Source organism: Phocoena sinus, chromosome 13 (genome assembly GCF_008692025.1).
Source record: "Phocoena sinus isolate mPhoSin1 chromosome 13, mPhoSin1.pri, whole genome shotgun sequence".
In the NCBI taxonomy this organism is placed as follows: Eukaryota; Metazoa; Chordata; class Mammalia; order Artiodactyla; family Phocoenidae; genus Phocoena; species Phocoena sinus.
This window is the reverse complement of record NC_045775.1, coordinates 78890714-78917993: the sequence shown is the minus strand read 5'-3', so window position 1 is coordinate 78917993 and position 27280 is coordinate 78890714. Positions and strand designations below refer to the sequence as shown.

Genomic DNA, 27280 nt, shown 5'->3' with positions numbered 1-27280 from the left:
AAAAATGAAAAGAATTATGTTAGGAAATAAGATGATGGGTAGTTTCAGGGCATTCGTAGGAAAATGGTGTTTTAGGATGATTATTCTAAAAAGAGTGTGCAAGGTGCTGTGGAGCAGGAGAGACTGAAGTCTGATCTGAAGAACTGGCAAGTGAGAATGAAGAGGAACCAGGGAATCTGAATGTGGTTCTTAAGGGAAATGAAACAGAATGAATTATGTTCATCCAAAAAGAGAGGAAGGGATGTTTCCCAGGTTGATTTGCTGTTTCTTGTTTAAGAGGCTAACCAGGTGGTGGAGGGAGTGATAGAAATGGGGTAGTTGAAAACAGGGTTGGCTTTTAGGAAAGATGAATCGTTAAATTAATTTGCTGTACAGCAGAAATTAACACAACATTGTAAATCAACTATACTTCAATTAAAAATATATTGGAGGGCTTCCCTCGTGGCGCAGTGGTTGAGAGTCCACCTGCCGATGCAGGGGACACGGGTTCGTGCCCCGGTCCGGGAGGATCCCACATGCCGCGGAGCGGCTGGGCCCGTGAGCCATGGCCGCTGAGCCTGCGCGTCCGGAGCCTGTGCTCCGCAACGGGAGAGGCCACAACAGTGAGAGGCCGGCATACCGCAAAAAAAAAAAAATTTTTACTGAAAGCATGAGACCCAAGTAGAGATGAGCTGTAAATCTAAAGTGTAGGGGGGTGACTTCCCTGGTGGTCCAGTGGCTAAGACTCCGCGCTCCCAGTGCAGGGGGCTCCAGTTTGATCCCTGTTCAGGGAACTAGATCCCGCATGCCGCAACTAAAGATCCTGCACGTCTCAATGAAGATCCCGCATTGCCACAACTAAGACCTGACGCAGCCAAGTAAATAAATAAATATTTTTTTTAAAAAAAAAGTGTAGGTGGGAGGTCCTAGAACCAAAAAGTGAGTCCAGCAAGGTCGCAGGATATGAGATCAACACACAAAAATCAATTGCATTTCTACCTCTGTCACTTATTTATGCCTTGCTCTCCGCAATCTGGCCACATCCCATCTTGTATGCTCCAACCTTATTTTCTTAATGCAATTTCCTTACGGACTATTTCTTATTGAAAATTAATATCTCTAATGCTAGTAGATGGAAAAATAATGGGAAGAAAGTAAGGAGACAGGTACTTTTTAAAAATAAATTTATTTATTTTACTATTTTTGGCTGCATTGGGTCTTCGTTGCTGCGCACAGGCTTTCTCTAGTTGCAGTGAGTGGGGGCTACTCTTTGTTGCAGTGCGCGGGCTTCTCATTGTAGTGCCTTCTCCCGTTGCAGAGCACGGGCTCTAGGCGTGTGGGCTCAGCAGTTGTGGCTCATGGGCTCTAGGGTGCAGGCTCAGTAGTTGTGGCGCACAGGCTTAGTTGCTCCATGGCATGTGGGATCTTCCCAGACCAGGGCTCGAACCCATGTCCCCTGCATTGGCAGGCAGATTCTTAACCACTGCGCCACTAGGGAAGCCCTATATATATATTTTTAATAGGAGTATAATTGCTTTACAGTGTTGTGTTAGTTTCTGCTGTACAATGAAGTGGATCAGCTCTATGTATACATATATCCCCTCCTTCTTGGACCTCCCTCCTTCCCCCCACCCCATTCTACCCATCTGGGTCATCACAGAGCACCAAGTGAGCTCCCTGTGCTATACAGCAGGTTCCCACTATCTATTTTACGCATGGTAGTGTGTATATGTCAACCCTAAGCTCCCAATTCATTCCATCCTCCCCTGCCCCTCTGGGTCCACATGTCTGTTCTCTACGTCTGCGTTTCTATTCCTGCCCTGCAAATAGGTTCATCTGTACCATTTTTCTAGATTCCACATATATGCGTTAATATACGATATTTGTTTTTCTCTTTCTGACTTCACTGTATGACAGACTCTAGGTCCATCCACATCTCTACAAATGACCCAATTTCATTTCCTTTTAAAAAGTATTATCATTAGAGAAAACCTAACATTAAAGGGAAATGGAAAAGTTACCCATAGCCTTACCCAGTTCCTAACATAATTATTTTTATTTTTTCATATTAGTTTCTTTTACATATGGGCAAAGACAGATTCAATCACGGTGAACTCATATCTTTTTCATTTCGTACTAACAATGAACATGTGGAAGCCAAAGTTAAAAATACAATACCAGTTACAGTCACCGTAAAGAAAATGAGATACTTAGGTATAAACTTACCAAAACTCGTACAGGGCCTATCTGCTGAAAATTACAAAACAACTATGAAAGAAGTCAAAGAGGACCTAAATAAACAGGTAGACATATCACGTTCATGGACTGCAAGATTCAACACAGTAAAGATGTCACTTCACCCCAAATTGCTCTATAGGCTTTAGGTGATTGGTGTCAAGACCTCAGCAAGGTTCTTGTGTAAACATAAAGCTTCTACTAAAATTCATATGGAAAGGCACAGGCCCTAGAATAGCTTACACAATATTGAAGAAGAAAAGTGGGAGGAAACACTGTCCCTGATCCCAAACTGTATTGTAGAGCTACAATAATCAGTACACTGTGGTATTCGTGGAGGGGATAGAAATATGAATCAGTGGGACAGAGATGTACCCACTCATTTATGACCATCTGATTTTTGACAGAGGTGCAAAAACAACTCAATAGAGGAAGGATAGAGTTTTCAACAAATGTTGGTGGAGCAGGTGGATAGCCACAGACCAAGAAAATGAACCTCAACATAAACCTCACCCCTTATACAAAACCGAACTCAAAATGGATTGTGGGCTTAAATGTAAAATATAAAGTTATAATTTTTCAGAAAACAGTAAGAGATAAAGCTAGGCAAAGAATTCTTGAACTTGATACTGAAAGTACAATCCATAATAGTAAAAACTGATCAGTTGAACCTTATCAAAATGAAAAACTTTTGTCCTGTAAAGGACCCAACCACGAGGATGAAAAGACAAGCTACAGACTGGGAGAAGATACTTCCAAGCCTTATATCTGACAAAGGACTCCTATGTAGAATATACAAACAACATTCTAAACTCAACAGTTAAAAAAAGGGGGGGATCCGATTAGAAAATGGGCAAAAGACAATGAAAACGTATTCCATTGAAAAGGTTCTACAGATGAAAAATAAGCAAATGAAAAGATTTTCAGTATCATTAACCATTGGGGAAATGCAGATTAAAACCACAATGAGCTATCACTGCACTCCTAAAATGGCTAAAATAGTAAACAGTAAAAACAGCACATGCTGGCAAGGGTCAGGAGAAACTACATCACCCTCCCAGTGCTAGTGGGGATTTAAATTGGTAGAGCCACTCTGGAAAACAGTCTGGCAAGTTCTTATAAAACTAAACCTGAAGTTACATGACCCAGCAACTCCACACGTGTGGGCACTTGTCCAGAGAAATGAAAACTTACATTCACAAAAAACTTGTACATGATTGTTCATAACAGCTTTATTTGTAATAGCCCAAAATGGGAACAACTCAACTGTCCTTCAACAAGTGAATGATTAAACAAAGTGGGATGGATCGATCCCATAGAATACTACCCAGTAGTAAAGGAGAATGAACCGTTAATAAATACAACACCTTGGATGGATTTCCAGGGGAGTATCAGTGAAGAAAACAACTTCCAGGGATCACATATTTTATAATTCTATTTATGTAACATTTTTGAAATGACAAAATTATAGAAATGGAAAACGGATTAGCGGCTACCAGGGGTCGGGGAGTGGGGTGGGGGAGGTACTTGTGGCTTTGAAAGGGCGATATGAGGATTCTGTGCAATAATGGAACTGTTCAGAATTGGAGGAGATATTTGCAAATCATATAAGGTACCAGTATCCAGAATGTATAAAGACCTCTTATAACTCAGTAATAAAGACAAATAACCCATTAAGAAATGAGCAAAGAATCTAAATAGACCTTTCTCAAAACAAACAAATGACATAAATAGCCAATAAGCATGTGAAAACATGCTCAACATTACAAGTCATTAGAGAAATGCAAATCAAAACCATAATAACATACCACCTCCCTCACAGCCACTAGGATGGCTATAGTTAAGACAGAGTACAACATGTGTTGGCAAGGATGTGAAGAAATGGAGCTCTTGCCGCCCTTTGCTTATGGGAATGTAAAATGGTACAGCTATTACCAAACTATTTTGGAAAACAGTTTGGTAGTTCCTTAAAAAGTTAAACAGTTACCATATGACCAACAATTCCACTCCTAGGTATATTTCCAAAAGAGTTGAAAACATATGTCATATGTTGAAAACATGTTTTCCACACGAAAACTACAGTACACATCTTCATAGCAGCATTATTCATGAGCCAAAGATACATGTATATGTATAACTGAGTAACTGCTGTATACCTGAAACTAACACAACGTCGTAGATCAACTATAATATAAAATTAAAAACAAAAGAGCCAAACAACAGTGGAAACAACCCAAATGTCCATCAGTTGATTGAACAAAATGTGATATATCCATACTATGGAATATTTAGTCATAGGAAGGTGGAATGGCATATTGACACATGCTATAACATGGGTGAAGCTTAAAAACGCTGTGTTAATGAAAGAAGCCAGACCAGAAGGGGCCCCATATTGTGTGTTTCCATTTATATGAAGCATCTAGAATAGGCAAACCCATAGAGACAGAAAGTAGGTTAGTAGTCCTCAGGAGCTAGTGTGAGGAAGGAATGGGGAGTAACTGCTTGGTGGGTGTGGGGTTTGGGGGGAGGTGAAGAAAATGTCCTAAAATTAGATTGTAGTGATGGTTGCAAACCTCTTGAATATACTAAACACCATTGAATTTTACACTTTACAAGGGTGAATTTTGTAGGATATAAAAAATATCTCAAAGCTGTTGCATCATTTATCTAATATTGATGGACACTTTATATTAGAGTATAGTTGATTTACAATGTTGAGTTAGTTTCAGGTGTACAGCAAAGTGAATCAGTTACACATATACATATATCCACTCTTTTTTAGATTCTTTTCCCATATAGGGCATTACAGAGTATTGAGCAGAGTTCCCTGTGCTATACAGTAGGTCCTTATTATCTATTTTATATATAGCGGTGTGTATATGTCAATCCCAATCTCCCAATTTATCCCTCCCCCCCGCCCTTTCACCCCTGGTAACCGTAAGATTGTTTTATACATCTGTGACTCTATTTCTTTTTTGTAAATAAGTTCATTTGTACCATTTCTTTAGATTCCACATGCAAGCGATATCATATGATATTTCTCTTTCTCTGAAGTAAGTCTGACTTCCTTCACTCGGTATGACAATCTCTAGGTTGATGGACACTTTGAATGTATCCAGTTTTTTCTAATACAACGCTGCAGGAATGTTCTTGTACATTTGTCTTTCTGCCCTAACCACCTGATGTTTCTACTAGATATAGTGTTTCCAGTCGGTTTATTGGCCATAAGCAGCATACAGCCTTTACTGTGGTAGCCAGTGACCAAAAGTAGAGCGGCCTTTATGGTGCTTAGACCCTTTGAATATCCATAAAAATGAAATTTCATGGAGCCTGCCATGACAGTGTTTACAATCCTACATGGAGAGAGGGTTGGATAACCCTGGTGCTTTTGTGGGGAGAGGGGAGAGTGAGAGAGATGGAAGGAGGGAAAGGATGGAGAATGAAAAGCGAGTCGGCCAGTAACAGCCTCCTGTCGGTTTTTACCTGCTGTCAGAATTTCCTTTCTGGCTTTGCAGAGAGCTTTTCCTCTTGGGGTGAACTGGACTGATTATGGTTTGCTTTTGCCCTGTTAGGTGAAGGCATCCTCATCTCCTCGGACGCTGCGGAGCTGCTGGATTTCATAGACAACCAGGGCCAGGTGCACGTGATCCAGAAATACCTTGAGCGCCCCCTGCTTCTGGAGCCAGGTCATCGCAAGTTTGACATCCGGTAGTGCTTCCGCGTCTGGAGTTTTTGTTTTACAAATCTGGAAAAAATACAGCGGTGTGTGATGCGGGGGGTGACATGGATTATAGGGAAGTATTGGACTTCGTTTAATGTTCCCCAAGTTGAGTGCAGCTGAACAGAACCGAGCTTCTGTTTTTCTTTCACTCTTTCTCTTGTCTTTCTAGAAAATGTTATTAAGATGATGAATTTTCTTTTTTTTAAGTATTCTCTTTAATGAAGATGACTTGTGGATCCAAAGAAAGGATATCAGTGTGTGGGGCTTGCTTTATGAAAGCAGCAGAGAGATATGCATAGAACACCTAATACAGTCACAGCAGATCAGGTGATCCTGCCAAAGAGCATGTCCTCACTTTATTATCCGTGTCCCACTTTTTAAGGTTTTCATGAACACACCTCAGGGGTTTGGACTTTACCTTTGCGAGCAAAGGGCCTGCAAGGAGAAGTAGGTTGCATGGTGCTTTCAAAAGCTGAAAGCCCTGCCCCAGCTTGCCCTGAACCTTGCTGTCATCTCCCCATCCAGGACTCTTTGTCACTTAGGTGCCTTCACGTTGACTTGCTGCTTCTCGAGCCCCAGTGCTGTCAGATCAGCTTCAGCAGAAAGTCTTCTTAAGATAACTAAAAGAGCAAACATGGCAACTGGAGGTTTCATAGATTAACCGTAAAAACCAAGCCACTCAGATCTCTTCGAAATGCTGTATCTTTTGAATGGATCAGAGTCTCCTTGTCAGTTATGGTGAAATGTTTTCTTTACCTCATTATGGTGATAACCCACTATCTTGGCTAACTGGCGTGGCTTGCCTTGTGTATTTTTTTTTTATTAATTTTTTCTGGAGTATAGTTGCTTTACAATGTTGTCATGGCATGCCTCGTATAATTTTAGAACATACCTCCTTCCTCTGTTTCCTCCCAGAAAAATCAAGGTGTGGGGATGATATATATAATATGCAGAAACTTTGGGTAACTTGAATATTTTATTGACTTGCAGAAGCTGGGTCTTGGTGGATCATCAATATAATATCTACCTCTATAGAGAGGGTGTACTTCGGACTGCTTCAGAACCGTATCATGTGGATAATTTCCAAGATAAGACTTGCCATTTGACTAATCACTGCATTCAAAAGGAGTACTCAAAGAACTATGGGAAGTACGAAGAAGGGAACGAAATGTTCTTTGAGGAGTTCAATCGGTACCTAACAAGTGCTTTGAACATCACCCTGGAAAGTAGTATCTTACTACAAATTAAACATATAATCAGGTAACTTATTCATATCCCTTTCGGTTAAATGTGTCTTAAAGGAGCTTTGGGAGTTTGTGCCTTTCAAGGAATGATTCCATTTACATTGTCTAAGAACAAAAATTATTTGTTATATCCCACTATTATCCTTTTAATATCTATAGGATCTGTAATGCTGTCACTTTTTTTTAATCCTTATGTTGGTAATTACCTCATGTTGGTAGTTTATATCTTCTGTCTTTCACTGGGACAGATTGGTTAGAGGCTTATCAATTTTATTCATCTCTTCTAAAAGTCAGCTTTTGGCTTTATAGATTTTCTTCGTTGTTTCTGTTTTCACTTTCTTTGATTTATGTTCTTAACTATTTTCATCCTTCCGCTTTTGGGAGGTTTGATTTGCTTTTCTTTTTCTAGTTTCCTTGAAGTGCAAGGTTAGGTCATTGATTGGAGAGATTTATTTTTTTATAGAATATAAGCATTTAAGGCCATCAATTTTCTTATAAGTACTCGTTAGCTGCATCCCGCAGATTTTGCTATGTCATGTTTTTGTTTTCATTTTATTTTTATTTTAAAAATGTTTTGTTTATTTTCGGCTGCTTTGGGTCTTTGTTGCTGCACACGGGCTTTCTCTAGTTGTGGCGAGCGGGGGCTACTCTTTTTTTTTTTTTTTTTTTTTGCGGTACGCGGGCCTCTCACTGTTGCGGCCTCTCCTGTTGCGGAGCACAAGTTCCGGACGCGCAGGCTCAGCAGCCGTGGGTCATGGGCCCAGCTGCTCCACGGCATGTGGGATCTTCCCGGACCGGGGCACGAACCCGTGTCCCCTGCATCGGCAGGCGGACTCTCAACCGCTGCGCCACCAGGGAAGCCCTTTTTTTTTTTTTTTTTTTGTATTTTTGGGGGCTACTCTTTGTTGCGGTGCACAGGCTTCTCATTGTGGTGGCTTCTCGTTGTGGAGCATGGGCTCTAAGTGCGTGGGCTCAGTAGTTGTGGCACTCAGGCTCAGTAGTTGTGGCACACGGGCTTAGTTGCTCCACAGCATGTGGGATCTTCCTGGACCAGGGCTCGAACCCATGTCCCCTTAATTGGCAGGTGGATTTTTAACCACTGCTCCACCAGGGAAGTCCCTCCTTTTAGTTTTATTAGGTGTTTGCTTTGTACATTTTGAAGATCTGTTGTCAGGTGCATATGCATTTAGAATTGTTATCTCTTTGAGGGGAATTGACCTCTTTATCATTATGTAGTTTCTGTCTTTATCTCTCGTAATATTTCTTATTTTGAAGTCTATTTTGTCTGATATTAATATAGCCAGTCCAGCTTTCTTTTGATTAATGGTATGTCTCTTTCCATCCCTTTACCCTTCTTCTCTATTCTATTCTATATTTAAAATGGGCTTTTGGTAGACATCATATCATTGGATTTTGTTTTCTTTTGCTTTTAACCCAATATATCATCTCTTTTTTTTAAAATTTAATTTTATTTATTTTTTTATACAGCAGGTTCTTATTAGTCATCAGTTTTATACACATCAGTATATACATGTCAATCCCAATTGCCCAATTCATCATCATCTCTGGTTTTTAATTGTTGTGTTTATACCATTTAAATTTAAAGTAATTACTGACTTGATGGGATTTATGTCTACCATTGTATTGTTCATTGTCTGTCCCTTCTTTTTTGTTTTTCATTTCCCTGTTTCCTGCCTTCTTTTGAATTATTTGAACTTTTTTAGAGTTCCATTTTAATTTTTCCACTGAGTATTTGGCTATATCTCTTTGTATTTTTGCTTGTTTGTTTTAGTGGTTACTCCAGGGTTTATTATATACATACTTAATATATGATAGATTGTCAGGTTGGATTAAAAAATTTAAAAAGACCAAACTATATGCTTTCTACAAGAAACCCACTTCAAATATAAAGGGAGAAAAATATGCTTTGACATTTACCCAGATATTTGCAGTTTCCTTTGCTCTTCCTTCAGTCCTCAAGTTCCAAGTTTCATTTCCCTTCAGACTTCAGCATTTCTTCTAGAGCAGTTCTGCTGGTGTAAGTCCTCTTAATTTTCCATCATCTGAGAATGTCTTTAGTTTACCTTATTCCTGAAGGATTTTTTTCACTGGAGTTATACAAATATAATGTCAAGCAAAAAATTACAAATTGGTCCTGTTCATATAAATTGAAAAACAAGCAAAACTAAGTAATACATTATTTGGAGGAATGTGCACATGTGGTAAAAATCTAGAGAGAAACAAAGTAATGCTAAACACAAAATTCAAAATAGTGGTTAACTCTGGAGGGGAAGCGGGAGGGACCCAAGGAGGGGGTTTAAAGGTATTGAATTGTAAGTATATGGGTAGTCATTAGTGCTACATATATTTTAAAATCACAAGTCGTTGTTTTTATTATTTGTATAGTTAATATCCTGTTAGATTTCCCCATACATTTTAACCCTTTATGACCCCAGGTCACTAGTACCTAAGACTGTCCTTTCCCCACTGCGTTTTGGTGTGCCTTTGTTATAAATCAGGTGGCCGTTTATGTGAGAGTCTGTTCCTGGGATCTCTGTTCGGTTCCGTGGTCTGTTTATCTGCCCTGTTGTTACCACCCTGTCATGATGACTGAGCCTTTTTCCTTAATGTATTCTTACACAGAGTCTAACAGAATAATTACGGGGCTCAGAGTTCCATCTCTTCAGGGATTATATGTGGTTAGAATTCTTACACCAGATACGTCAAGTATACTGAAGAAAGAATTCATATTTTAGGCAAAAGATTTATTTGATATTTGATATACCCCCTCCTCCTCGTTGTTCTGTGCACTGCAGAGTGTTGCTACTTTGGTGCTATTAACGCTCCTCGCGGCTCTCATGTTCTTTTCTTCCCCAGCCAGCTTCCCCCAAACTTCCCACTCCAGCTGAAAAAAAAGATGTACTATATAAAGTCTCTGATGATGAAAAAAAATTCTTTAAAGTGAATTATTAACTTGAACTCCCAGCAGATAAAACAATATTTTGTTTTGATTTGGTTCTTGCTTTCAGTTTTTCCTGTAAGTGTTGGAGTGTAATGTTTCTTTCCATTTTTATCCTTCAGTATTGTTGGCTTTTTTTTTTTAACCATGAGCACCTATTAAATTAAAATTTTTTTCTAAATTATATTTTAAAGGGCATTTTAATAAAAACAAAAGTTAAGGGTATTCTCTCGCAGAATAGAGATGAAATATAGAAAAAAATGTGATATGTGGCTTGCAGGTTAGGGATGAATGGGAGAAGAAATTTTTATTCCAATTGGTTCTTAAGTGACTGTCCAAAGTGATCTTGAAAGGTTTAAACACATCTATAGAAAATGTTTCCTCTTGGAGAAAAAAAGGAGGAAACTGATGCTTGGGGTGGAGGGAGGTTGAGGGGAGCAAGACCCTGGTGCCAAGTTCACAGAAGCCTCAGTTCTTCTTTTAAAGTCATAAGCCAAAAGCTACTTATAAGGACACGTCTTTTTTCTTTCTGGCCATACGGCACCTGGGATCTTAGTTCCCCGACCAGGGATCAAACCCGCGCCCTCTGCATTGGAAGTGCGGAGTCTTAACCACTGGACCGCCAGCGAAGTCCCCTTCTATTTCTTCTTCTTCTTTTTTTTTAGGACACATCTTTTTCCTTCTAAATATACAGCTGTGTAGAAGGACAGCTATCTCTGGTAGTCTTAGAGTCATCATAACATATATTGCATTTACTAAGAGAAATATTTTGCCCCAACATCTAGTTGGGAAAAATCAGTGAAGAGAGCTTCATGAAACAGAAACGGCATAGCATTTTTCTGGGATGGTTGTACTAGATAACAGTTCTTTATTATTCATAAACAATACATTCGTGATTATCGTAATTAATGATACATTCATAAAATATGCTTACATTTATTAGATGCTTCCTAGCTACCAGAAGTCATGCCAGGTTCCTTATGTAATTATGTCATTGAACCATCTCAGCACTGGGAGTAAGTATTATTTTTACCCCAACTTTACGGACAATGAAGTCAATCAACACTTGGCTTAAAGAGGTTAAAAAATTTGTCCGAGCCTCCGGCTTCAGCAGCCTGACCTCAGGCATCATGTACTTTTCCGTTATGTCTCTGAGATTCACTTTCAGCTTTTCTGCGTCACTAAAATCTTGCAATTTTTGCAAACAGTCGTTGATCCTAATATTAAATCCTATTCTGTATTTCAATATCTTGTTTCATTATATAAAGCTTTAAAAGCAACTGTTTGGTACTTGAACTGGAGCTAGTGAAAGAAATGAACGGAGTCAGCATTCTTTTTGTAAATTCTGCTCTTCACTAAATGGTGGTCCATTCTTTTAATATAGCAAAAATACGTAGAAATGTTTTGCTTATTATTTTTTTTTTTTTTTTTGGTTTGTTCTGCTTATTATAAACAAATGTGGCAGCAGTCCACCTGTTGGAGGAGTCCACATTTGTAGGGACCACGGTGACTCAGCACCTGCTGGGTGGGAAAGCAGCCACTACTTGTAAGAACAAGAGTGATGGCAGAGTTTTCTAACAAATAACTCACATCATCGTGAATAATCTATTGGTAATGCATTTAAAAAAGAGAATTAAGCCAAAGCCTCATTTTCATCAGCACGTTCGATGTAAAACCATCCAAGCACCTCTTCCGGTGGTCCTTCTCCCTGGACCACCCCATCCTCAGTGAGCGCCCCCTCTGCCCTGCAGGAGCTGCCTCATGAGCGTGGAGCCCGCCATCAGCACCCGACACCTCCCTTACCAGAGCTTCCAGCTCTTCGGCTTCGACTTCATGGTGGATGAGGAGATGAAGGTCTGGCTCATTGAAGTCAACGGCGCCCCTGCTTGCGCTCAGTAAGCCCGAACACCGCTGGGTTTTTGTCTGTCTGTTTGCTTTTATCTAAAATGAGGTTTACTGCATTTCATGCAGTTTGAAGTCCGTGCGGCAAAGGAGACTAGCACGATTTTTAATGCATTTAAAAATAAGGGCTTCCCTGGTGGCGCAGTGGTTGGGAGTCCGCCTGCCGATGCAGGGGACACGGGTCCGTGCCCCGGTCCGGGAAGATCCCACATGCCGCAGAGCAACTAAGCCCGTGAGTCATGGCCGCTGAGCCTGCGCGTCCGGAGCCTGTGCTCCACAACGGGAGAGGCCACAACAGTGAGAGGCCCACGTACTGCAAAAATAAAAAATAAATTTTAAAAAATTAAATTAAATTAAAAACAGGGGGTGGGAGGCAAATACACAAAGTCCTAGTCTCCTTGAGTCCCTGGAAGAGAAGGGTTTGGGTTAAAACATGTGGGAAGTTAGTTCTGCAGGAGAAGTAGTCTGTCTTGGCAAGGTGGTGAGCTCCTGTTACCTGGGTGTCCAACCACGGACCCTTTGAGTGCCATCATGGAGGAGGTACCAGCGACGGGAGGGCTTTGGGAGGACCCCGGCCAGCAGGGGGTTTTGCTGAGTCATTTCTTATCCCTTTTCCTCCCTGTATGTGTTGAGCACTTAGCACTTGTGGGTGGTGGATGCCGTGGGAGTTCTAAACAAAGCTAGTAATACCAGCAGCGACCCTCTCCCTTGACAAGGTGATGAGTCAGCCGCGTCCTGTGAGTCAGGGAGAAAGTGATGACCAAGTAGTTCAGAGGCTCCCTGGGCAGGAAGTGGTCTGAGAAGGTACCATGGACATCGTGGAGCTGAGGCTGGGGTGTAAGAGGGGAGTGTCATGTGTGCTAAGGGGGAGGGAACCCAGAATCCAGTGGGACCTTGCTCTGGGCCAGGCTCTAGGGGAGATGCACAGATGAACAGACCCTGCCCTCGGGGAACTTCTGTTCCTCCTGGGAGGAGCCTGGCTGCAGCGTGGCATGAGCGTCGGGGGTGAGGAAAGGTGAGGGTGAGAAGGTGAGTTGGGGCCCCACTGTGGGACTCCTTACGTGTAAGGGAGTCATTTGGACTTCATCCTCAAAGGCTGTTGGTTCCTCTGAGGATCCACATTCGTTAGTGTCAAGACCCTTTCAGGGTTCCCCACGTCCACGTCTTGGAGGAATTGCGGTGTGATCTTCCGACGGCGTAGGAGAAAGGCCTGCACCTCCAAGGGGCAGTGTTAACACATAAGCAGTTCTCTCATTTGCCACCTGCTTCGTGGCTGTGACCTGGCAGGTGGGATGCCGTCTCATTCATCCTTGCCTGCCGCTAACGAATACCCGTTAGATACCCCTAACCCGCCAGGCCCCGGACTGGGCTCTGGGTCACAGTCGTGAGCAGAGAGACCCGGGCCCCGCCCTCAGTGGAGGGAGACTGGGCGAGACAAAGGACAAGACAAATATAGATTACAAACTGGGACACACCCTTTCGTAGGGTAAGAGATGTTAGAAGGTAATATGATTGAGCAAAAAGTCCCCCTGGGAGGTGATGTTTGGAACCGAGATCTGAAGGAGAAAGGAAAGCTGAGGAGACCAGGGGTGGAGGAGAGCAGAATGTTTCACGTCCTCCCTTCCCCAGGTCCACAGGGGTGTCCATCTTCTCCCGTCCTTCCTGTCAGAGGTTTGTCCCTTCCTTGTGCTCTGGACCCGATCCCCTCCCTCCAGGCAAGAGGGTGGGTTGAGGATGCCTCCCTCATCTGCTTTCTCCCTCTTGGCTGCATCGTTCCCACCAGCCTGTGGCGTTCAGCAGATTTCCCCAGCAATTAAGAAAAGCCCTCCTCTGAAGCCCCGCCCTGCTCCCGGGACCACCCCCTCCCTGCTCCCTCCACAGCCACACTTCTGGAGAAGCCACACGTGCACACGCTGTCTCCTCGTCCTCAGTCCGCATCCATGCTCTGGTCCACTCCGGGCTGCCTCACATCCCGGCCGCTGCACAGAAACTGTTCTTTCCAGGTCCCCAGCCAAGCCCATATTGCACTTCAGGATTTTAAAACCAGCAAATGATGTTGCAGCCCGGAGTTGCAGGCCAGTATCTGCACCTGTCTTCCCGGTGTCCTGCAAGGATGTGTGTGGATGTCCAGTAGGCGCCCCACCCGGCCAGAGTTGCCCATCTCACTGAATGTCCAGCCCCCACCCCCGCCGCCCCCCGCTTTCCAGGTGACCGAGACCCTGCCCCTGCCTTTCCATTACCCTCAGGTTCTGTCCATCGGGGCCTGGTCAGTTCTGCTTCCAGCCTCGCCAGCCCTCTGCTCCCCCGCCCGCTGCCCTTGCTCTCCCAGACATCGTCCACCAGCTTAGCTTTTGCAGAGAGCCTGCTAACTGGGTCTCCGCACCTTCTCGCAATTGCCCCAGTGGAGTCTGTTCTCCCCTGAGCAGCCGGAAACCAGGCCCTGCTGTTCTCTAGCCTTCCCCCTGCGCCTGGGACCGAAACCTGACTCTGAGGTTTCTGACCGAAACCTGACTCTACCGCCCCGCCTACCTCTCCAGCCTCACCCAGAGTGTCGTTTCCCTGATGACGCTTACCTGCTGCGGGGCCTTTGGCTTGCCCTTACCCTACCCCCGCAGCCCAGTCTTACCAAGGCTGCTTCTACTCTGTCAAAATGGCATCTCCGGGAAGCCTTCCCGCCTCCCCTGAATAATCCCATCTTTTTTAAAAAATTTATTTTATTGAAGCATAGTTGATTTCCAGTGTTGTGTTAATTTCTGCCGTGCAGAGTGATTCAGTGATACATAGATAGACATTCTTTTTCATAGTCTTTTCCATTATGGTTTATCCCAGGATATTGAATAGAGTTCGCCGTGCTCTACAGTAGGACCTTGTTGTTTATGCATTCTGTATATACCGGTTTGCATCTGCTCACCCCCAAACTCCCAATGCATCCCTCCCTCCCCCCTCCCCTCGGCAACCACAAGTCTTGAACAGTCCTATCTTTGATTTTCTCCAGCCAGAGCCTTGGTAGTTTACTTCATTACACTAATTGCTGTCAAATCAACCCATTTTTGTTTTCTTTACGGAATATATGCACCGTGGGGGCAGCGGCCTTGTTTCTATGGTTCTCCTTGGAGTCCCAGCACCTGGCACCGTGCCTCGCACATCCTAGTCTGCAAATAGTCGTTGGATGGACATAGTGTGTGTTACTGGTTAACACTCTTACTCACCTGAGTCAGTAATTGCTTAGGTTTTATTTACATAGAGACATCTTTCTATCTTCCTAATACTCCCTAATGACATTGGTGCTTCAATGCATAGAATTTCTTTATCATTAGGCCCAAACTTACACATCAGCCAGGATGGGGTGTCAGGGAGCAGGGAGGTTCTGTTTGCGTACTGTGAAGAGCTTTGGGAATGTTTAAATGGCAGCTTTAAGTGTTTAAAGACAAGGATGCCATCATGTCTTGATGGTGAATCAAGGACCAGAATCTAAAATGCAGTCAGGCATTCAAGTATACAAGGTAAGAAAGTAATAAAGTAACCCCGCTGTCTTGTGGGCAAAAGTGATTCTGGTTCAGTTTATTCCTGAAGCTTATGAGCTGTTCACTAAGTGTTTCTTCTCCAGGGTAGCTCTTTGATTCCAAATGTAAATTATCCTAGGTCAAGATACAGATAATCTGGTGCAGGCCCACATAACTGAATGCTTTCCGTAGAGGTTGGACCCTTTATTTATCATTGGTCTTAAGGGCTTTGGCTCAAGGGTGGACCTCCAGTCTCTGGACTGGAAAAGGTGAATCTGCCTCTTTTGTTCCGCGTAGGGATTGAAGGCTAGGGAGGGCAGAGAAACAGCAACTTCTTAGTTCATTTGGAGTGTCGAGTAATGGCTTTGACCTCTTTCCCCAACAGTAGCACCCACCCACCTGGTGGAAACTCACCTGCTCTCTGAGGTGCCTTGCAGGATCAGGTCATGCTGGGCCCCAACAGAGGCCTCTGGTGATAAACCCCTGGGCATCAGGGTTCACTGGCTTCTCTGGGCTCCATCTCACCAGCTCCCACACAGCCACTCACTGTCTGTTGGATTCCCTTCGTTCAGAGTCCTGATGCGGGTAGTGGGGTCCAGGGAAAGAGCGGGGATTTTAGGAACATGTAAAAATGAGCGTCCTCAAGGAGTCGACTGGAGGAGGGAGACAGACACTGCCCAGTTAATTATTATATGAATCCTACTGTGTTACAGTTGCTGTAATAGAAAAGAAACAGATTCCATCTTTTTATTTTTTGGCCGAGCCTCATGGATTGTGGGATCTTAGTTCCCCTACCGGGGATTGAACCCGGGCCCCCGGCAGTGAAAGCATGGAGTCCCAACCACTGGACCACTGGGAAAGTCCCTCAGATTCTATCTTTTAGGTTCATGATTTTGAGTGGGGAGTGTTCTTGGGTCCTTGCTTCCAAAAGGACGAACGGGGGGAGAGGGTCAATGGAGATGATGACATGATGGCGTAGTCAAAGGAAAGTCTTTTTTTTTTTAATTATTTACTTTTGGCTGCGTTGGGTCTTCGTTGCGGTGCGCAGGCTTCTCATCGCAGTGGCTTCTCGTTGCGGAGCACGGGCTCTAGGTGCGTGGGCTTCAGTAGTTGTAGCACGCGGGCTCAGTAGTTGTGGCTGGCAGGCTCTAGAGCGCGGGCTCAGTAGTTGTGGCACACGGGCTTAGTTGCTCCGTGGCGTGTGGGATCCTCCTGGACCAGGGCTCGAACCCGTGTCCCCTGCATTGGCAGGCGGATTCTTAACCACTGCGCCACCAGGGAAGTCCCGGGAAGCCTTTGTTCAGGAACCACAGTTTCCATTGTCGTGTACGTGTTAAAAATGGGACTTACTCATCTTGCTGTATGAAAACCAGCAGGATGTTCAAAGGCCCACTCTTGCCTGTATGTCAGGTACTTCCTACACCAGAAATAGCGAAGATATGAGTTGACCAGGTTGAAGCTGTGTCCTCCCCTCCCCCCAGTATCCCCTTTGGAAAATGCCTTCCCGAGGTAGCTAATGACAAGCATCAAGAAACACCAAACACGGTGTATTTTGACGGTTGTGGCTCCTGGGGACTTGCCGAGTCCCAAGTTTAGCAGCCGCTATCACTCCCTTGCAGGCCCCCTGGTCACTATCCCTTCAGAAGTGGGAGGTTGAGTGGTGTGGCCACGCCAGACTGTTGAAAATGGGACTTGATTCATAGACAGAAGGGGCAGAGGCTGGGGAACTGGGGAGAGGGGAGAGAGGGGAGAGAGGGAAGAGCAGACATCCAGCAGGAAAGATGAAGGTTAGCTGGCACTTAGGACTTCCTGGGGTAGACAACGGAAGCATGGCTTTGCGTGAGCTTTCTTCCCAGAGGGCCTTACCAGAGGTTAGAACATACAAGTTCCAGCTTCAAGGGCAGTAGAAGGGGATGGGAGGGGCAGGGAGAAAGTTTCTGTGATGGGGTGGATGATAGCAGAGATTTGCCTTTGCATCAGGAGGGATGGGAATTCGCTTGTGAAGATTTCCTACCTGATGGAGATTGGGACATAGCATCTTCTGGAAATCGGGGCAGTAAAGACCTCTGTTCCTCTAGGTCGAGCTGGCCTGGTCTCCTACCCTTGGCTGCAGCCACCTGGATTCCAAATGTGTTTTGAGTGAGTTGGGAAGGCACATCAGGCCTGGAGCGCCATCCCAGATGTGGGTTTTCTCTTTGGACCATATGTCTCTGGTTTTTCCCTGTGTTAGAGACAGTCCTGAGAGAGCTGGCTCTGGGGCCTCATGTGCTGTCATGTGAAACGGGCGAAAATCCTATAGGCAATAAGTGAGTGGGGAGCTAGAGGGCCTCGTCGCTTCTCTGAAGAGACTGGATGGGATGTTTTCCTCCTTAGCTTTTCTGCTATGGTGGTTCCAGACCCCTGCACGTGGCCTCAGAACCCTGCATGGCTTGGCCCCTGCCTTGTCCCTAGCCTCGCACTGCAATGGTCCAGTTCCCCAGATGCCCTGAGTTCTCTCTCCTCAGTGGGTACCACTCCTTCCATTTGCACTGCCCCTCTTCTCTCTCGTCCAAGTCTCTCTTTCTCCCTCCCCTCCTTTCTCTCCACATCTCTCCCTCATTCTTTGTGTCTGGCTCCCCCTCCTTCATCCTGTTTCCTATCCCATCATCCATTCTCTGTCCGACTTGATTCCCTCTCCGGGTCTTGGCTGAGCTGTCACTCCGGGGAGTCTTTCCTAAAGGCCCCTCAGCCACACTGCGTGGGCACTTTCCCTGGGGAGAGCCTGCGCCTCCAGGTGTGCCCCCCGAGACAGGCAAGACGGCCCCCGTTCTCTTTGGAATTGCCTGTCTTCCCTGCAGTTCAAGTCAGAGCAGGAGTCGTCTTGTCTGTTCACCTGCAAGACCTTCCAGAAATATCTGTTGAGTGGCTGCTTTCTCTTCCTGCAGTACCTCCTGCAGGATTTGCATGGTCAGCAGACACCAGTCTTAGAAACGTGAGGTGGAATTTCTAGGGCAGATCCCGGTGAAAAAAGCGTTGACTTTTCGCTTGCACTTGGATGAGCATCCTCATAATAGCTCTTTGAACCCGTTTCAGGAAGCTCTATGCGGAGCTGTGCCAGGGCATTGTGGACATAGCCATCGCCAGCCTCTTCCCGCCCCCCGGCTCGGGGCAGCAGCCGCCCCAGCCGGCCGCCTTCATCAAGCTGTGACCGAGGGAGGTGCTCGAAGCTGCCTCGGAAGAAGCAGGAGGGGGCGCTGCCCCGGGGGAAGGAGGAGTGTCCGAGTTGCTGTCATCAAGCCAAACGGGAGGAAGAGAGACAACCCGCAGAGACGTGCTGGAAGAAGAAAAGGCAGCTTCCCCGAGGAGTGGTCGTTTGCCCAGGGGTTCCCAGGTGGAGCTCTTGGCACTGCTACTGAGATTCGAAAACTGCAGCAAATTTCGCCAGTGGGAGAGCAGGGTATTCTTCTGAGGGGCAAAACACAGGGATGTGCTTAACGTTCTCATCCTTTGAAAAATCTGATCTTTTTCCTAAGGTAGTGCTGTGAGCAGCGCCTCTCCTGCCCGGGGTGGCAGCCGTTGGATCTGGTTGGTGTCTGTCCACCTGCTGCATTAGTGCCTTAGCTCTGTGCCCAGCTACAGCCTCCTGTCTGGGGCAGGGGCGGGATGTGAGAGCACTTGGGAGGTTGCCAAGGGTGTCGTTCCCCCCCCCCCCCCCCCCCCGCTAGTCCCACAGGCATCTGCACAAGTGCGCACCGACCGTCCTGGGCGCTGGGCTCTGCGGACGCTGCCGTGCCATTGGGGGGCTTGCTCTTCTTGGTCCTGATGGCATCTGGCTGGTCACTGGCCAGGGTTGGCCTGGGCTGGGCACCAAACAGCAAACGCTGCTCTCAGCCTGCTCTCTGCATGTTTCAGAAACCAAGCAGCGAGTTTGCTGCAAACCCATAAGCATCCAATAAGCATGAGAGAGGAAACAACACAATGTCCTGCTTTACTTAATAGTTGCGGTGGGGGGGAGTCTTTGAAATGTGATTCTCAGTTCTCTTTGTTTTAACCAGAATTCTACATGCCCTTTGGCCAAGTTCCCTTTCGTTCTGTTTTTTTTGTGGGGGATTTCACTTTTGTAAAAACCCTTCTAGGGGTCGGGAGAGGGTAGAATTCCCCCCCCTCCACCCCAGGGGGCTCCTCCCCACTTTGTTTTTCTTGCTCTTCTGGCACCTTCTGTGGGAGCTGGACAGGCAGGTTTTGTTCCAGGGAAGATTCTCCGTCTGCTGCGCCTCTCGACATCACGGAGAGGCTCTGAATCAGTGTGTGTCTCGCCTGAGTGGGAGAGTCTCTTAAAATGGGGAAGATGGGGTTTCAGAGCCGCACTCAGCATCTCTTAAGTCGGCAGAGGTTAACGGTGTCCTGTTAGATATAGTTTCTACTCTCGGGATGGACGAATTTTCTGCAGACTTTCCAGGAGGCCATGTCACTAGCGAGAGGAAGCCCCATATGCCATCTGTGTCCACCGTAAGATGAGTGAACGGTACACTGGGAATCACAGCAGACCCACTGAACCGGCTCCCTCCTCCCCAGGGCGCAGCGGGGTCTTCCCTCTGGCACGTGTGTGCTCCGTTATTTGTCTCTACTTGGCACGAGAAAACAGTTCTGCAGCCAGGGGAGACTTTTTTTTTTTTACAAAGAGAAGAAACAGCAACACCTCAAACATGATGAGATGTGGGAGCTTACAGTGAGAAAAGGAATCATGATGGAAATGATTCAATGAATGCAGCAGTGCGTGTGGGATGTGAAAGTGTTATGTCCGGGCTGAAGTGGAGGAAGGGCCAGCTGGCTCGGCCCTCCAGGGTGTTTGGAATTACAAAATAAACGTGCGGGCGGTTACCCAGAATATATAGATGATGAAGTTTCCATCCAGAGCAAAATAAGACAGTGTTCAGGGAACTGTGAAGGCCCAGCACAGCTGATGGGTTAGTGCTGGGGGCTTCCGAGCAGATCTTGGTGAGGTGCACACCTACGTAGAAAGTGTAGGGTGATGGGGAAAGCGTGGAGGCTTTTGTAGTGCTGTCACATGCGAACGCAGATTTGTAATGATCTTTTGGACCTGAACTGCAGGGACGTTCAAGAATTTTCTCTTACGGTGTCTCTTACCGGTGACAGAGCTAAGAATCCAGGTGTAGGAAGTCTGTGGAACTTGATGGATTTCCTAAGAATCAATAGCAATATATGTGAGGGAAGGAAGGCTTTAAAGAGAAAATTCTGCTTCATTCCTCGCGTGGTTTCGAATAAGTGTCTATTTTATGCATTTATTTCCGACCAGGTGGAATGGTTGGCTCAGAACTGTTCCATATCCTTCCATGATATCCTTGACACAGGTGGTCATGCCTCACCCGCAGTCAGTCTTCATACCTGTGGTCTGTGTTCGTGTGTCCAGTTGCTGGGGAAGGAGGTGGTGTTTTCTGGAGGCGTCGATTCTGATCTTGACTCTGTCGTTGGCTGCACGGCATCAGAGGAGCCTGTGAACCTCTCTGTGCCTTAGTTTCTTATCTCATGGAAGAGCTTGTTGCCTGACCCAGGGACGACTTCAAAGGCATTTAGTGAGGACACATGAGATTAGGAAGGCTGGAGAACCTCTAGTACCAAGGTTCTCAATGCTGGCTGTTTGCTGGAATCACTTGGGAAGCTTTTAAAGAATGTTGGTGTCCACACCTTCCCTCTCCCTCACCCCTCACCCATTAAGTCAGAACCTCAGGCATCAGCATGCTTTGAGATGCCTTGAACCACTGATTGAGAAGGAAGGACAAGCACATTATTACCTTGGAAGAATCAGGTAAGGTTTAGGGCTTTAAAAAAAATTCCTTCTAGAAGGCTAGGCATTCCTCTAAGAATGACCGGATGCTGACGTGATACAGCGAGTGCCGTCCAAGCAGGTTTTTCTTTGCTCCCCTTCACAGCCTTTGGAAACTCAGCTGTGCTTTCATCTACTTAAACAGTTTGTGAAGCCTTGTCAGCAAATATAAACAGACATGAATTTATAAATCTGCTAAATAGGTGTTAAGATTATAAACAAATAATTGAGAGAAAATCCCCTTCCCTCCCTCTGGACTCCCGTGGTAACTATAAACTCCACTTCCCCAGGATGTGGAAGTGCCTCGGTGTCTGTCTGATACAGTGGAGCGGGTGCTGGTGGACTTACCAGCTGACGTGATGTTTCACGAGTGCCTCAGGGTGTACATCCCAGACTTGGGACATCTGGTAGTGCTGGAAATGGATGGGATCCGCAGGACCTGCAAGCAGCAGTGATGCTACAGAGGGTGTTGCCATTAAGAATTGAGGTCGTGTCAAGCAGGGGTGCATCCAGCCCTGCTGTGGGTGGTGGGGACTCTGCCAGGGAAGACTGGATGCCAGCGTGGGTCCCCACAGCACATGGGTGCCATGGAGAAAACTGTCTCTGATCCTGGACGCAGAATATGTACCTAAGAGGAAATGACTCCTGACACAAGGCGATTTTATGAATGTTTAAAATGCCTGGAGCATTAAAGGAATCATATTTCAAGCATTTCTCTGCCCTTTGGTTCTGTCATCTTATTGTGAGTGTTGACTGTCCTAGGATATCACTGGTTATTTGAATGCATGATTCTGTTACCCAGAGGTAGGCATACTTTTTCTATAAAGGGCCAGGTAGTAAATATTCTAGGCTTTGCAAGCCAAACTGGTTCTCCTTTGCATATTCTTCTTTTTTCCCCCCAACTCTTAAAAAATATTAAAACAAAGCCAAAAAGACTTAGCACACAGGCCATACAAAAACAAGCACATATGTGGCCGTTGTTTGCTGACCCCAGAATGCTACTCGGTACGTAAGCCAACAGATTGTCCTTTGAAACTGTGATGAGCTGCTCCAGGGTGAAGCATTGAAACAGTTTCAGCTGCCAAAATCCAGTCTCACATGTCATGTGTATTGTCTGAATCATGCTGCAGGTTGTGAGGTGAGATCCCCGGTTGTGCAGGAGTTATGTGTGCTTTAAACATGGAGGTAGAGGGGCTTCTGAAGTGAGGTTCCTTCCCCAAATAGCTGGAAGTTCAAGAAGTCCTTACTAAGACTTCACTAAGGACTTCTGTGTAAGTCCCCATCTTAGGGCTTATTTTATGTGACCTGTCTCAGAGTGTGCCCAGTGTGAGCAGCCTTTTCCCTAGGTGCATTTGTTAAAAATAATCAGCAGCCATTGCTTAACATCTCAACTTACTGAGATGGCTTTAGCAGCTGGAACAAAGAAGCTGCTGACCAAAAAATTTAGAAGGGAAAGATGGGGAATGAGATGCCCATAAAACGTTTTGAAAAGTTTCAACATATTCCTAAAAATATGGAAGGCCACACACAGGTGTGGGGCTGTGTCCGTGCCCAGGGGAGACCTGAATTCCCTCGGCTTTCACCTCTGTCTGACTAGGAGGATCTTCACAAGCAGGACGTGCAGACTAAGGCAGAGCTGTAAACTAAAAGGAGACAGAACGATGTGTCACCAGAGAGACGATATCATTAAAGAGAGAAATTGTTTTTTAAGTAGAACAAAGAAATTTTGGCATTGAAAAGTATGATAATGCAAATGAAAAATTCAGTAGAGGTGGTCAAAGGCAGGTTTGAGCTGGCAAAAGAAGGAATCAGTGAATCTGAATTCAATTGAGAGCATCCAGTCTGAGGAACAGAAAGAAACATGAATGAATAAAAAAATGAACAGAACTCCAGAAACGTGTATGTACACCAACATATACGTAACAGGAATCCTAAAAGAAAGGAGGGAGAGAGAGGGGGGCAGAAAACAAATTGGAAGGAGCAGTGGTCAAAAACTTTCCCCCTTTGATGAAAACCATTAAAATGCATCCAAGAGGTTCAATAAACCAAGTAGGATACATTCAAAGAGATCCGCGCCAAGACACATTAACCACTAAGAAAATAACTTTAAATATATAGTAAAAAGGACAAGGGAACTAAAATGTTACACTAGAAAATATATATTTAACAAGAAAAGGCAGTAGTGAAGGGATGAGGAGGTAGTAAGGCATTTACAAAGCAAATAGCACAATGCAGACACAAATCCTACCTTATCAGTAATTTCATTTAAATGTAAATGAGTTAAACACTCCAATCAAAAGGCAGAGACTGGCGACGTGGATCAAAAAAAAAAAAGCGTGATCAAACTCTATGCTATCTACAAGAGACACGCTTTGATTCAAAGCCACAAACAGGTGAAAGTAAAAGGATGGGAAAAAATATACCATGCAAGCAGTAACGCAAAGAGAGCTTAGGTGGCCATACTACTATTAGACAAAATAGACTTTAAGAAAAAAGTTATTACAGGCAAAGAAAGACACTTTATAATGATAAAAAGATCAATCCATCAGGAGATATAACAATTATAAACAAATGCACCTAGCAACAGAATCCCAAGATACATGAAGCAAAAACTGGCAGAACTAAAGAGAGAAATAGTAAATTCAACAGTAATAATTGGAGCTTTCAATTTTCCATTTTCAATAATGGATAGATGATCAACAAGAACATAGAAAACAATGTAAGCCAACTAGATCTAACAAATATCTATAGAACACTCCACCCAACAGTAGCAAAATATACATTTTCCTGAAGTGCACATGGAACTTTCTCAGGAATAAACCATATGCTACACCATAAAGCCTCAGTGAATTAAAAATGATTGGAATCAAACTACATATGTTCTGTGAACACAATGAAATAAAACAAGAAATCATTAACAAATCTGGGAAAATCACAAGTATGTGGAAGTTAAAAATGCCAAAGGAAAGAAGTCACAAGGGAAATTAGAAAGTACTTTGAGAGAGATGAAAATGAAAACACAACAGGGCTTCCCTGGTGGCACAGTGGTTAAGAATCCATCTGCCAATGCAGGGGACACAGGTTTGAGCCCTGGTCTGGGAAGATCCCACATGCCGTAGAGCAACTAAGCCCGTGCACCACAACTACTGAGCCTGCGCTCTAGAGCCCGCAACCCATAACTACTGAGCCCGCGTGCTGCAACTACTAAAGCCCGTGTGCCTAGAGCCCATGCTCTGCAACAAGAGAAGACACTGCAATGAGAAGCCCGCCCACTGCAACGAAGAGTAGCCCCCGCTTACCGCAACTAGAGAAAGCCTGCATGCAGCAACGAAGACCTAACACAGCCAAAAAATAAATAAATAAAAAGAAAGAAAACACAACTTACCAAAACTTACGGAAAGCAGTTAAAGCCATGCCTAAAGGAAAATGTATATCTTTAAATGACTATGTTGTGAAAAGATCTCAAATCAGTAACCTAACCTTCCACCTTAAGAAACTAGAAAAAGAAGAACAAGCTAAATCCAAAGTACGTAGAAAGAAATAATACAGATTAGAGTGGAAATAAATGAAATAGAGAATAGAAAAACAATAGATAAGATCATTGAGACCAAAAGTTGGCGCTTTGAAAGATCAAGAAAATTGATTAACCTTCAGCTAGACTGACCTAGAAAAAATAAGGAATGAAAGAGGGACTTACTACAGCACAAATAGAAAGGATTACGGGGGAACCCAATGAACAATAATATGCCAACAAATTAGATAACTCGTATGAAATGGGCACATTCCTAGAAAGACACAAAACTGACGAAACTAACTCAAGAAGATAAATTCTGAATAGACCTAACAGGGGATTGAATTAATAATAAATAATATTTTCACAGGGAAAAGCCCAGGACCAGATAGCTTCACTGGTAAATTCTACCAAATGTTTAAGGAGGAATTAACACCAATCGTTCACAAACTCTTCCAAAATATAGAAGAGGAGGGGACACTTTCCAACTCATCCTACAAGGTCACTATTAATACTTTAATACCAAAACCAGACAAAGACATCACAAGAAAAGCCAGCAACAGACCAATATCTCTTAGGAATAGAAATGAAGAAATCTTCAACAAAATACTAACAAACCAAATCCAGCAACATATAAAAAGGATTATAGATCTTCCTTGACTTATGATGGGTTATGTCCCAGTAAACCCACTGTAAGTTGAAAATACCGTAAGTCAAAAATGCATTTAATACACCTTCCCTAACAAACATCATAGCTGAGCCTAGTCTGCTTTAAATGCGCTCAGAACACTTACATTTGGCCTACAGTTGGGCAAAATCATCTAACACAAAGCCTATTTTACAATAAAGTGCTGACTATCTCATGTAATTTATTCAATACTGTAGTGAGAGTGAAAAATGGAATGGCTGTCTGGGTATAGAATGGTTATAAGAGTATCGGTTGTTTACCCTTGTGATCGCTTGGCTGACTGAGAGCTTCAGCTCACTACTGCTCCCCGGTATCATGAACGACTACCATACTTCATATCCCTATCCCGAGAAAAGATCAAAATTCAAAATTTGAAGTAAGTTTTCTAATGAATGTGTATCGCTTTTGCACCACTGTAAAGTTGAAAAATCATAAGTCGAACCACTGTAAGTTGGGGACTGTCTGTATATACTATCGTACACACCATGATCAAGTAGGATCTATCCTAAAAAGTCTACATTCATTTAACACACAAAATTCAATCAATATAATCATTTTTTTTCTTTTTTTTTTTTAAACATCTTTATTGGGGTATAATTGCTTTACAATGGTGTGTTAGTTTCTGCTTTATAACAAAGTGAATCAGCTATACATATACATATGTTCCCATATGTCTTCCCTCAATATAATCATTTTTTTATAGAACAAAAGATAAAAGCCACATGATCATATCAATATACACAGAAAAAGCATTTGACAAAACAACACATTCTTTGTAAAAACACTCAAAAAACTAGGAATGAAATGGGAACTTCCTCAATTTGATAAAAGGCATCTTTGGAAAAACCCACAGCCTACATCATATTTAGTGGTGGAAGACTGAAAGCTTTCTCCCTAAAATCAAGCATAAAACAAAGATCTAATCTTGCCACTTCTATTCAACATTGGATTAAGGCTTCAAAAGGAAGGAAGGAAGGAAGGGAGGGAGGAAGGAAAGAAGGAAGGGCATCTAGATTGGAAAGGAAGAGATATAACTGTCTCTTTTTGCATATGACAAGACCTAACATACAGAAAATCCTAAGAAATCCACAAAACCTATTAGATCTAATAAATGAGTTCACACAAGATTGCCAGAAACAAGATCAATATACAAAACTCGATTGTATTTCTAGACCCTACAAATGAGCAATTTGAAAATTAAATGAAGAAAACAATTCCATTTACATCAACATCAAAAAGAATTAAATACTTAGGAGTAAATTCAACAAAAGAAGTTCACTTGTACACCAAAAACTACAAAACATCTTTGAAAGAAATTAACACCCAAATAAATGGCAAGATGTCCCATGTTCATAGGTTGGAAGATGATTATTGTTAAGATGAATATAGACCCTAGATTGATCTACAGATTGAATATAATCCCTATCAAATAGCTGCCTTTTTTTGCAGAAATTGACAAGCCAACCCTAAAATTCATATGGAAATACAAAGGATCAGGAATAGCCAAAGCAACCTAAAAAAGAAGAACAGAGTTGGAGGACTTACACTTCCTGTTTTCAAAATTTATTACAACTCTATATTAACCAAGATTGTATGGTATTGGTATAAGAATGGACATACACATCAAGGCAATAGAACTGAGAGTCCAGAAATGAACCACCATATTTATGATCAATTTATTTATTTATTTATTTATTTTTTTTGCGGTACGCGG

The 27280-nt window shown here is 43.8% G+C and overlaps 1 protein-coding gene across 5 annotated transcripts in view; it reads left to right on the top strand.

Moving 5' to 3' along the window:
• The window catches only part of TTL (tubulin tyrosine ligase), a 35699-nt gene extending 13619 nt beyond the window's left edge, over positions 1–22080 (top strand). For 2 of the 5 annotated variants that reach the window (XM_032652522.1, XM_032652524.1), the window contains 5 exons: positions 5787–5922; positions 6143–6262; positions 6926–7195; positions 11890–12033; positions 18616–22080. In XM_032652522.1, the coding sequence (XP_032508413.1) occupies positions 5787–5922; positions 6143–6262; positions 6926–7195; positions 11890–12033; positions 18616–18730 (785 nt within the window). In that variant the 3' untranslated portion in view covers positions 18731–22080. The other 3 variants (XM_032652526.1, XM_032652523.1, XM_032652525.1) reach the window with 3 other exon arrangements.
• Positions 22081–27280: the final 5200 nt, after the last annotated feature.